Here is a 12367-nt window from a genome sequence, read left to right as displayed (position 1 = left end):
TCGTCTTCTTATTGGTATGTGGCACTGAGCAAAACAAACTGTCTGCCTGACAGCTTCCTCTTATTTCTACAAAGTCCCCACAACGTAAACATGTTGGATCCAAATGTCCTCACTCTGGAACAAGCAATTACCGACTACTGTTCTACATTACTTGAGTGCCAGAAGGTAGTGTGAATGTTTGAGGTCACAAGGCCACAGGAGCAAGAACTGGATTAGCAGGACGTGTCCTGAGCTGATATAATAGTTCCGTCAAATGTTAAGTGCAAATATTTCCTGCTATCTGCTGTGTGGAAGACAGAAGGCTGGACTAAGGCACATTTTTTATAACTTCCCCACATGACACCGGACCAAAAGCCCACTTTACGCACCAAATGGCATGGTGCACGGGTGTAAACACTGAGCTCCGAGCACAATCATGGCTGAAAGGCCATATAAAAGGCCCCATTTAGAAGCAGAACAGCCCTGGGGACTGCGTTTGGCACAATGTTTAAGAAACTACAAAACATCAATTAAGTCAAGCATGCTCAAACATGAGCATTTACATGACACATTTCAGAATTGGCCAGTTTATCCTGATCAAGGTGGCACTTAAACTCTTATTGGGCTCCGAATAGAAACTATTAAAAGAATAAAAGTCTTGATATAGACAAAGCTACTTAAGTAGATTTAGTCTTACACACAGCCAGAACAGAGAGCATAGCAGCATTTAAGGCACTGGATTTGTACACTTTACGAACTAAGAAAGCCACCTGCTTTAATCAACACAGAAATACTAGAAATCAAAACGGAGGAAAGAAAGCAATAAAAACATGATTGCTCATTTTACACACTGGAGCGCCATTGAGAACAGATATCAAAACAGATTTAGCTAAAGATCACAGCATATGCTTCACTTTGTGACAATGTGTAGACTTAAGAGATGGTTTTAACCATTTTTACATGGATTAACATCCATTATAATGGATTCCAATGGTGTTCTCAGTGCTTAAAAGGAACCACCCCATCCAAATGCTTAGCAGGTTTCCCCACACACATGGTCATTAGAATACTGTCCGTTTACAATCCTAGAAGTGGGAATTTGGACTGGGCTGTGATACCATGCAGGAAGAAATGACAACTTGTATGTCTTCCCATCCAAAACAGAAGAGGTTTCAGCAGTGACACAAAAACATACACAATATTTCCTTAAAGAACACATTTCCACTGGCTTTCAATCAAATTCTCCTAAAGCAGTAAGCTTCTTTTACCATTCACTATCTAACTATTACAATAATTAGAGCTGCAGCTGCATATAATGTCACAGAGAATCAAAGGAGTTATGACCTTGAACACTTATGTGCCTGATTGAGATGTCAAAGACGACTACATCAATCTCAATATTTCCTCGAAATCCGGCTGAGAGAAGAGGGGGGGGGGGGGGGTGTATTTGCATATGTGATCTGCTCAGTGATGCGATTTAAGACGAATCTGTACCGACCCCAGTGTTAAACCGAACGGAATTTAAAATCAAGAATCAACCAGATCTAGTTGAACGCAACCTGGAGGACTTATTATAAAAGGAGAAATGCAACAGCACGACACCCAGCCCAACTTTCATATAAACTTGGCGCAATGCGATCCCCCATCTGGTTTGCACCTCGTTTAATAACAAAGCGATGCCTACGTGTGTTTCCCTGCCGGAGGAGGGGGTGGGGGATGAATGAGTGATGAAGACTGTTGATGCGTGATTTGGACCGAACCAATTTATTTAAAAGCCGACCCACGATTGAAATCAACAATCTACACTAAATGTGACGTAATGGGCCAGTTAAAAAAAAAAAACACACACTTATATAAAATCAGAATAAAACAGGAGAAATCGAGTGATAAAGTTTATCGTGTGGCCTAATAGTGGTGTCATGAATTTCGTGTATTGTCTGATAAGAACAAACGATCTCAATTTGTTGGGTTTTCCTAACGTATTGTGCTCCACTGATGTCGGAAACAAACGTTTAAAGCATCGCTCGCCTGAAACAAAACAGGACGTGGGCGAACAAACAATGCCCGAGCAGCATCTGCGTCCCTATGGCTACCCGGAGCCAGATGGCTCGCAACTGCGAGACAATAAACTCGAAACGCAACGCTTATGAACTTAACTTTACATGACGGAGAGAGAAAGAAAAATAAACAAAAACGCAGCGGCGGCGTCCGATCAGTAACTGGTACGACGGGTCGAGTTATCGCACTACTTTTTGGCACCACAAACAAACTGTAGTCGCGCAAATGTGATACAGAAAATGTTTAGTCCGTTTGTCAGACGTGTTCTCGTACATTTTATGTCAGTTTGCTCGGTGTTTGAATGACCCGAAACAGGTTCGCTGGTCAACATAAACACGCGGCTCTAGTAAAATGACAACAAACGGCTGGCACATGGTTTGTTACGAGAGCACATTTATTTAAAAGTTACTCGGGATCCGTGGATGTAATAGACCAACACGTACTTTTTTTCCCCCACGGACATCGGACCATACAACTGTATCATTCACCTGCCGTCTCCTATGACCAATTCCAACTTTGAGAAGCAGCAATTAAAGCTAGCTTTTAGCCGCGCTAAGCTAGCTCGTTACCTAACGGGGTCGCCTTAGTAACGTTAACGAACGAGCCGTTCAGAGGACACTGCTAAGCTCGTTAACCGGATGGCTGTTTACACGCAAAAAAATGCCCTCCGCGGACCTGGCAGACAAAAAAGCTGACACAAACAACTTTTCATTTCCGCAATGAAAGACATTCGCGTCGCTCGCAAGCGAGCAAAAGTGTAATTTACCTCTATTTCAAAGTCTGGGAGGTTGAACGCCGTCCTGAACAGCGAGCAGAAGTGGGCTATGGCGGGGACTTCCCACCAAGACTGGATCTCTTCCACCGAAACTGTACATCCCCGCGACATTTTCGGACTTGAGAAATTGCGTAACGTTTGTTCCTCACATTAGAAAGTAGTTTCTTCGGCGATTTATATCGTCTTCGTAACATTACAAACACGACTAAAGTTGCTGCTGTCGTCCTGTTCGGGGAGTTGCCATTGAGACCCGCGGAGCGCTACAATCTGTTTGAATCAGTCTCACTGGAGCCGAACAGATGGGAAGGGCGAAACCATCTCACGGCGAGGAGGGGGGGCGTGCGCTTACTTAGCTCTTTAGGTTAAACTACAAGTGGAAACAGCTAATCACTATAATGTCAACCATGTTGATATTTTAATCCATAAACGTATAACTGTTAAACATATCGGCGCATTGATTGTTCTGTTCGTTATAGTAACAACATTTAAAGTCAACAATACCCCGCTGGCTTGATGGTGACGCGCCGTTTAAAGGGAATGCCCGGAATGGCGACTTTATAAAAAACGTAAAAGGAGGAACCAGGTATGAGTCAGGTAACTTGTTTAAAGTTACATCATGCTTTCCGTGTGTGCGGTGGGAAGGTTTTGGTTCCAATTGTTTGGAATATTTTAATTGTCCTATTTGTTTTGTTTTTTTGCCTACCACCCCTTTCATTAATGGGTTTCAATTTTGAAACAATCCTGAATCCTAAAGGCTTTTAGATACAGTAAATTACAGTAAATTGATACAGTAAATTGCCAGCTACATTTAGATTTTGTCAACAACATCACAGTGGAGGTTGGACAATACACTACACAGGGGCTCCCCCTATCGCAATATGTGAGAAGTGCACGGTATGAGACAACAGTGGTGACAAGTAGTCACTCTGCTCCTGCAGGCTGTTTTCAGAGATACATCTGAAGATACCTCCTGTTATCTCCCATTATAATGATTTTTTTAAAAGTGCATATCACATTATACTTAACACATGTTTGCCATGGGAATAAAAACATACAAAACTCCTCATATAGCTTGTGCGGATTTCAATTATGTGTAAACTGGAACGCATACCGTATACATTTACATTACCATCATCTATCTTAATAAATATAAAAAGCTAACCTTTTCATGCAAATATTAAGACTTAAAGGCAAAAACTTAAAGCCCATTAAAGTGTCCAGTAGAAGCTGCAGCTTTATTGTTACCTAATGCTATTTGTTACATTTTACCAAATAGTTGCACAATAATAATAATAATAATAATGTACTCAACATTTAAAAAAAAAAAGTTTGGCCAGCTTCATTAGATCAATATTTATTTATTTATTTATTTTTTATGTTCTTAGAAGTACAACTTTGGGATCAGCACATTTAATAGCATTGAATAAAATGATGTTCTGTGTGTAAGTTAACATTTTGGCCTAAAGGTGGTGCAAGAGGAAAGCTCACGATTTCTCCATTTCTTTATTGTCTTCAGAGCCTACTATTATATATTATTATACATAATTTATACATGTACGTGCTGTATAATATGTGTTGGGTAACTTCAGTGTTAATAATTTGCCACAAACACACACACAAAGCACACTGATTTACTTCCTGTCCGTCCACTGGTCCAGACCCATCAGTTTCATAGAGAAGATTCATAGATGGGTTGTGCCTGTAGCAGAGTTTGCTGTCAACAACTGGCAGCAATTAAAGCGGGACTCTGTTTCCATCGCAACAAAAAAATAAACATTGCTGGCTTGTAAGTAATGGTAGGTTCGAATGGCAACGTAGACAAAATGTGTTGTGTAGAGTTTAAAGCGTTAGAAGGTTTAAAAAAAAAAAAAAAAAACTAAAAAAGAAAACACTGTTAGGTTCCCCAAAAGAAATTTGGGGATTTAGGGATGCTATTGCAAGTGCACTGTATCTTTAAATTCTAGCCTTAAACTTTTTTTTGTCCTGAAATCCAAATGGAATCAATCATTTATTAATGTCATCACTGCTATTTATTCTGCTTTACAATCATGAAGTGGACTTCCTTATGATGCCCTTTTACCCTGGCAATGTTGCTGACCCACTGAAATACTAAACCCCAAAGAAGAACTGTCCAGTTCGATCAAGCAGGGCTTGTAAGTTTAGCAGTGGTTAACCTTTTCTGCGAGTGCAAACAATTGTCTATATTTATGGATTGGGCAGAATACAGGGAAGCACTCGGTCAGACTGCCAGACATTCCCAGTTACAATCATGGATGGTCATTTTTGAGGCGATGTAATTAGCTACATTTACTCATGTGCTGTACTTCAGTACCATTTTGACAGACTATACATGCTATGTTATACTTATAAAATATAAGATACATCTATAAAGTATGATATCTAACAGTGTAATAAGTCATACGACAACATAACAATCCTGGGTTTATTTCCCAATAGGACTTTTCATTTCAAAAGGATGCTCTCATATAATAATCCGTGACAACATAGTGCATTTGTATGCTGGGCATGCTGATTTGCCTAATATTTGCCTTTCAATGTTCATTAAGGTGCCACATTTTGCTTATTATAATGAAAAAAAAAAAATCCCTTGGTTTTCTCATACTTGGGATATTTATGCCAAGGTATTGTTTAATGAGAAGCGATTACTCTACATAAACCATTCATTCTTAAATAAAGATTTATTTTCTTAATCCTCAGTCTTCCTTCAGTTTAATTTTTAACAGTGCATGGTGCAACCAAGTGCATCAAATGTAAAAGCCAACGTAGAAAATAGCACCTAATGAAAGTTTTCCCCTGCTGATGGGGGCAAAGATCACCGATACTAATTGTTTTTCCATCAACAGGAATCAATACATCAATCGATGCTCATGAAAAAAATAGTTTAGGGGCGATGAGTGGTTGCAGTCACATGGTCTTTTTGTTCTTGTCCTTACATAACTTCCTTGTCCTTTAATAATGGTCAAATTGACATATTTCCTAATATAAATATATGAAATGTCTCAAAGAGTGATAACCATGTTGGTACATAACGGTTAACTTGGTCGAAAACTGTGAACATTTGTGGAATTCAGAGAGGTATTATGTAATACCGGGACTGAACAGAGCTCATTACTGATGGGCAGCCTTTTTCTCCGTTGCTGTTCATGTTGTGTATAATATATTAATAGAAAGAATACACACCGAGCTATAAATGTGGGTATTCGTCTGTTGCGTGCCTTGTGGCGGCAGCGTGAGTTTATGTCGAGTTGTGTTAGTACAGATCTGTGTTGCTAGGGCCGTGTCACACAGGGAGTCACCACGAGAGGGAGGGACTTAGGCAGCGGGACAATGCTGGTGTTTGTGCAACGGCCCCTGAGTGGCGGCTGGCTCTCTCAGATGGCTCTCGCTTCACTACCAGTGCAGCACGCATTGTTGAAGTGAAAGGAGAGTGGACAGCTTGATCCTGTCTGTGGGATGCACCGGCAGAGGTAAGAACCCCCTTATTCCCCCTCTGCTATATCTATATCTGTGTTTTTATGAAAGCTGTCACATGAGGGGGCTTGTTGCTGTGTGAGCTGTGTGAATGTGGTGTGCCAGTGCAGTTTCTTTTTGGGGAGGTAAAATGGGGTCCTGGAAGCTGAAGGGTGGCTTGGGGTGAGGCACCCTTGTCTGTGTTTTGGCAGGGTCACTACTGTGCGTGAATGGAGCCGAGCTGAAAGAAAGTTTCACAGAGAGAGGCTCAGTGAAAGGCATGCGTAGAATGTGACGAGGATCCAGCAGTGGAAAAGTCGAGGTGATGGAAGTTTATACAAATCGAGATGAGAAGGAGAAAAAAATGGATTGTTAGCGTTTACTGTGAGAGGAGAGGACAGGCGAGGATAGAGTGGAGGTTTACAGTGGTAAAAATAGAGGCGGAATGGAGGTGGAGAGATTAAGAGAGAGATTAATTAGGGAGCTGAGGGAAGGGGGAAGTCAGGAGGGGAAAAGGCAGAAAAAGAATGGAAGAAACGGAGAACACAGTCAAGCAAAGCGAGAGCTGCGAACCCAAGATAAGGTTAAAACAGAATCTGTATTATCTCCTTAGAGCCGGGCTGCAGACTTTTATACACAACTACAGAAAAACACCTTCTTCCAACTTCCATTCAAATCTCCAGTTTCAGTCCTTTGTTAAATTCCCTAATGTGGTGAAAGAATACCGGTAAGCCCCTCATTTTCAGTTCTGCCCTCCTTGCTTAGATCAAATACTCTTATCCCTTTTAGCTGGCAGATTAGAGAGACTCAAGATGTCCTGCCTCGGTGTGGTAAAGTCCCGCTTCACACATTTATGAATGACTGAATCTGGATCTGATAGACTCTTATGTCAATCCTCAGTCATACAGATACGCCGCCACAAATGTCTATTCAACAGCTCATACAGAAAAAGTGCCTCCCTCATTAACTGCATGTGTTTTTTGTGTTTCCAGGCAGTGGAAGAATTAAAGTTAGTTTTTTTGTGTGAGAGGTACAAGGAAGCAGAAAGGCTGGCCAGAAGACACAGATCCAGCATCGGTGGTTTTGGCCACGACAGGAAAAAGGGCATCCACCCGTGCCGTACCAGGGGGAAGGAGAAGGAGGTCCACGTTAAAAGAAGCAGTGAGCTGCATTTGTGGCGTGGGTGGGCAGGTGAGGGTTGAGCTGCGTGTGGGAGGGAAGAGGAAGACGAAGAGGAGGGGTAGGTTGAGGAGGAGGAGGAGTGGGCCTGGAGCCCAAACACAAGCAGGATGGCGGAGAAGAAAGTAAGGTAAGTTTCTTTAACCAAGTTTGTTTAACTTTAATGAAGACGGATCATAAATGTATGCGTGGAAGCAGCTGCTGGGTTTAATGTTGGGCTTTCACCTTCTCTTCCTGCTTGATTTGTATTGTTTGTCCATGAATGGATGTGTGGTTTTTGCATGGCGTTGTGTTGGTGGCTATGTTTAAATGGGTGCATGTGTGTGCGTGTGTCTATGTTGATCCCTCAGCAGCCTCCCTGCTAAGCTGATTAATGGGGGCGTGGCAGGCCTGGTTGGTGTGACATGTGTATTTCCTATCGACCTGGCCAAGACCCGCCTACAGAACCAGCAGGGCGTCCAAGTCTACAAAGGAATGTGAGTAGGGATCCCCTCGCCCGAGTTAACCCCATATGTATATGCATTTTGTTTAAGCATCCCTGACAAAAATACTTTGTAATGGTATGAAACCTTTTGGTCTCTGAACTCTGAAACCATTTCAAAATATCTGCTCTCTGGTTAGACTTCGACAGACTTTATTGTCATCCAGTTTGCAACACTGAAAAGAAAAACCACAATAAAACTAAATGAATGGTTAACAGCAGTCTCTAAGTTGAGCTACAAACAAACCAGATTTATTCCGACGCGCATACTTTTCCTCTGAATCTCACAGTTGGAGCAGCACATCTAAACACACTCTTCCCATATATGGCCCAGTCATATTAGGGACATTGCTGTGTATATACGGTGTGTGTTTCGATGCAGGATTAGACAAAAGCACAGAAAAGGTCAAACTAACTTTGCAAAAAGAGACTCTGAGATTCTGTGTCCTTAAAGGACCCTGAATCTGCTCACATCTGGTGGGCATCAAGACCGCCGGCTGACTGGGTGTGGTCTTCCTGTGTTAACAGCAATATTTTAGACTGCGGTTCTCCACTGTGAGTCAGACATGGAAAAATAACTTGGATAACTTCCCTTCGAGGCCCAGTCACGAGGTTGTGTTTTTCTCTGTCCAAAAAAAGGAAAAAAAGGTACTTTCACTAGATTGGCTGAAACAGAACTGGTGTGGTTGACTTGTCAGTCGACTTAATGGTGAATCATTCTTATGGTATATTCTAGAAACGTATGTGAAAACGAATGGAAATGTGTTTTTTGTCTCTGCAGGCTGGACTGTCTGGCAAAAACGGTGCGTTCAGAGGGCTATTTTGGCTGCTACAGAGGTATTCTTTGCATTTCTAATCCCCGACACCAACAACACTACAACTGTGCTTTACTATAAGCTTTAAAGCTGGCCACCTACGCTGTCCTTTCTCCTGTGAGCCCCCGATCTTTGTGTCATAACAGCGTCTTCTGCCGTCAGACACGAGCCACGGTGTTGGTCAGCGTGTCATCAGCCGGTTTGTCTTTTTTTCCCAGGTGCAGCGGTGAACCTCACTCTCGTTACGCCGGAAAAAGCCATCAAGCTCGCAGCTAATGACGTCTTCAGGCAGAAGCTCTCTAAAGATGGGTAAGTTGATTTGAAGCTACATAAAAAAAAAGCATCTCAAGCAACGTTTTAGTTCCAGCTGAAACACATTGATTCTGACAAATCCCTTTTGTTGTTAATCAGTAAGTTTGTTTGTTGATCTCGAGTTAAAGCACTTAAGTCTCAGGCTTTAGGTGGATTAGTGTTCATTTGCCACAAAAAGAAAAGAATAGTGTTGAAATGCAAACCAACTAATCCTAAAAATCTCTTGTGTGTTTGCTCTCCAATATATTGACTCATGGTGCTTTATTACAGACTCTCGTCAATGCTCTATATCTGTTGTTGGCACTCTGTTGTGTTTCCAGGCATTTGCCCCTGTGGGGGGAGGTCCTGGCAGGGTGCGGGGCCGGGACCTGTCAGGTGGTAGTCACCACTCCAATGGAGATGCTGAAGATCCAGCTGCAGGATGCAGGAAGGCTCTGTGAGTTGTTCACTGGATTTACACGCCCTACGATTTTCCTTTGTATAGATATAGGATGCAATGCACTGGAATCTTGGATTAAGTCTGATTTGTTGTCACTTATGTCAAATAGAAAGTCCCCTGCCTCTCAATAAAGAAGACCCAATGTGTGTGTTGTGATTATATGTAGATTTTTTGGGTCAAAAATAGCAAAACCAAAGAGTGGAAACCCATCTTCTGTTCGGTAACAGTGCTGCAGAAATAAACATGAGCTTGCCTGTGTTTTCTAACCTGGGACTGTTTGACTATCAGCTGCCCAGAGGCCGGTTCCGACTCCGGCTGCGGCTCCTGGTCCAGCTCCGTCATTGGCGGCTCCCCCACCGGCCCGACCGAGCCCTCGGCCCTCGGCCACCAGCATCACCGTGGAGCTGCTGAAGACCCGCGGGCTGGCCGGCCTCTACAGGGGAGCAGGAGCCACCTTAATGAGGTCACCACACACACTCACACACTTACACATATGTAATTTCTGCTTTTTTTCAGTCATTTTACAGAATTTCAGCCTGTTTTGAACTATTCCACACATTTGTTTCTTGTGGATCCATGTGAAGCTTTTTATACTACTCTCATGTTGGAAACCTTTAACAACGTCACGTCCATTTGCATGCACAGCTGTTCTCCGGCTCTTGTCTCTCCTTTCATTCAACTCCGTCAGCACTGATGCACTGAGGCGGTTTCACGTTGCGTAACTCACACTGCGTTTGTTGTATTTCCTGACACCTCCGACAATCAACACTGATCAATAGATTCCTGCAGCTATGTCTGGCTGCTATACCGCAGTTAAATGGGGCCATGTCTCTTTCTCTCTCAATGATTCAGTCCATCCCCCCAACAGTTTCTTTTTTTTTAATCCTATTCTACAGGGACGTCCCCTTCTCAATGATCTACTTCCCGCTGTTCGCCAACCTAAACGCGCTGGGCCGGGAAAAAGTGGGTGACGTGCAGGCTCGGGCGCCGTTCTGGCAGTCCTTCATGGCAGGCTGCGGTGCCGGCTCGGTGGCAGCTGTGGCTGTAACACCACTGGATGGTAAGGGCGAGAAAGAGATGGATAACGAAAGAGAGATTGCAGGGCAGCAGGTGGAATGTGGATTTACTGATTCTTCTTTAGTTCTGTGTTCTGCTGGGATATCCCAGCGTCCTTGCTGCATTAAATAAATACAAATATACACATATATGTATATATATACCTCTTTGAGGTGATGTAATGACGGAGCACGTCTGTGTTTTTAATGTCTAGTCATAAAGACTCGTCTGCAGACCTTGCAAAAAGGCGTGGGGGAGGACACGTACAGAGGAATTGTTGACTGCACACGGTAAGATTTCAGCCTATAAGAAAACATTAGTTGCCTTAATGTTTATGAGCGTGGACAGCATTGTAACATTCTCTCTCTCTGTGTGTTTCCCGTTGTCTTTCAGGCGCATCATGACGCGGGAAGGCCCATCAGCATTCCTGAAGGGTGCAACGTGTCGTGCTCTGGTCATCGCTCCTCTTTTTGGCATTGCTCAGGGTGTCTACTTCCTCGGGGTAGGGGAGAGTTTGCTCGGTTTGCTGGGATAGCGGTGCTTTGCATTGGTGGCGGCGGTTGTGTTGTCTCTGCTGCTGCTTTAATCCGCAGTGAATGAATGACACAAGTGAGCGAACGCTGAATACAAGAGAGAAGGAAACACGGCCGCAATCTGCTAACCAAAGGAAAGGGGAGATATCGGAGATGTGAAGAGGCTCTATGTACTAATATGTGGACCAATAGGTTCACACTAATCATGTTTCTCTAGGTTTTACATGCTGTCAACAGGGTTCTGGAGGTCAAACAGGGTCCTGGAGGTCAAACAGGGTCCTGTGTATGTGTGGGACTAATCGGAGGGTGTGTCCCCCAAATTGTCTGGGTTCTCCCAGCGTCCTTGCTGCAATATGTCTGGGGCTGTTCCTTTCACCGGATTATTGTGTCCAGTGTATGTTGTTTGAGGCTGCCAGCTAAAATGCCAATCATGATGAAGATGTTTAATGTCAGCGTCTGAACTGGCTTCAACTGCCAATCCCTTTGATTTCTATGTTTGATACGTTTCTCTGGAAAAGGAGCTTAGTCTTCTTCTGCCTACCCTTTTTTTTTTTTTTTTTGCGTTCCTCCCACTCCATCCGTGAGGTCTGAGTTGTAATCTTGGATTCCTTTGGCAGATTGGGGGATGTTGGCTGCCAGAAACTCTAAGGTCATTTGTTAATCAGATGGTAATGCTTTAATCCCAGCATTAGCGTACAATATACCCTAACACACAGCTCACTTCCTGCCTAAAGGCCACAGGTTAGACTGCTGGGCCACCGTCTCGTAGCCTTGACTTCCTCTTCTCCAAACAGCATGGCAGGATTTAAAAGGAAACCTGCGAGAAGCTTAGAGCGTGTTTTACTGTTTAGTTACACATAAACATACATTGCTTCAAATGATGTGCGCACAATAACAAAATTTAAAAAAAATGCAATTAAAGCCTTATCATTGCTGATAGTTTCAAAACTGTAAGTCTTACATTAATTCAATTGAAGTTGTTGAATCATTTGGTCCTTTAGTCCAACTTAGCAAGGACAATATATTTCTTAGACCCGTGGAGGGAGTATGGCACCTTGTCTTGCCAATTGTTCATCATTACTTAAAGTCTACTCGGTGGCACTAAAAGCTACTTTTTTTTCTTTCTTTTTTTTACATTTTTAACGCAAGGCACATTTTGATGTGGCTAGTGTACTGAAGCTACTACATTTTCCTAATTGTAGAGCGAACACAGCCTGATAAACTGTTTGTTTACAAGCTGTAAATAAAGATACATCTCATACATGCTCA

The 12367-nt window shown here is 42.9% G+C and overlaps 2 protein-coding genes across 4 annotated transcripts in view; one reads left to right on the top strand and one right to left on the bottom strand.

The window, feature by feature from the left end:
* The window catches only part of cecr2 (CECR2 histone acetyl-lysine reader), a 32467-nt gene extending 29388 nt beyond the window's left edge, over positions 1-3079 (bottom strand). The window contains exon 1 of the mRNA XM_084017833.1: positions 2804-3079. Coding sequence (XP_083873959.1) covers positions 2804-2923 — 120 coding nt within the window. The 5' untranslated portion in view covers positions 2924-3079. The remainder of the gene's footprint in view (positions 1-2803) is intronic.
* A 4389-nt stretch (positions 3080-7468) lies between these two features.
* slc25a18 (solute carrier family 25 member 18) lies at positions 7469-12367 on the top strand. Of its 3 annotated transcripts, none has more exons than XM_084018240.1 (9): positions 7469-7592; positions 7816-7938; positions 8725-8780; positions 8977-9067; positions 9391-9506; positions 9798-9972; positions 10406-10569; positions 10780-10855; positions 10959-12367. In XM_084018240.1, exons 1-9 carry the CDS (start codon positions 7573-7575, stop codon positions 11098-11100), a joined length of 963 nt encoding a protein of 320 aa, XP_083874366.1. In that variant the 5' UTR covers positions 7469-7572; the 3' UTR covers positions 11101-12367. The 3 variants fall into 3 exon arrangements, with proteins under 3 accessions (XP_083874366.1, XP_083874365.1, XP_083874367.1); XM_084018239.1 differs by having other exon boundaries at positions 7813-7938; XM_084018241.1 differs by having other exon boundaries at positions 7537-7596.

The sequence above is a fragment of the Eutrigla gurnardus genome (assembly GCF_963514095.1).
Source record: "Eutrigla gurnardus genome assembly, chromosome: 9".
Classification (NCBI taxonomy): domain Eukaryota; kingdom Metazoa; phylum Chordata; class Actinopteri; order Perciformes; family Triglidae; genus Eutrigla; species Eutrigla gurnardus.
The sequence above is the reverse complement of the archived record's forward strand: the minus strand, read 5'-3'. Positions and strand labels throughout refer to the sequence as shown.

Excerpts from the sequence above, each read along its gene's own strand:
- slc25a18 (XM_084018239.1), top strand. The coding sequence starts at position 7,573 with ATGGCGGAGAAGAAAGTAAG. Across the intron at positions 7,939-8,724 it reads GTCCAAGTCTACAAAGGAAT|GCTGGACTGTCTGGCAAAAA; the intron begins GTGAGTAGGGAT and ends TTGTCTCTGCAG. Across the intron at positions 10,856-10,958 it reads GGAATTGTTGACTGCACACG|GCGCATCATGACGCGGGAAG; the intron begins GTAAGATTTCAG and ends GTTGTCTTTCAG.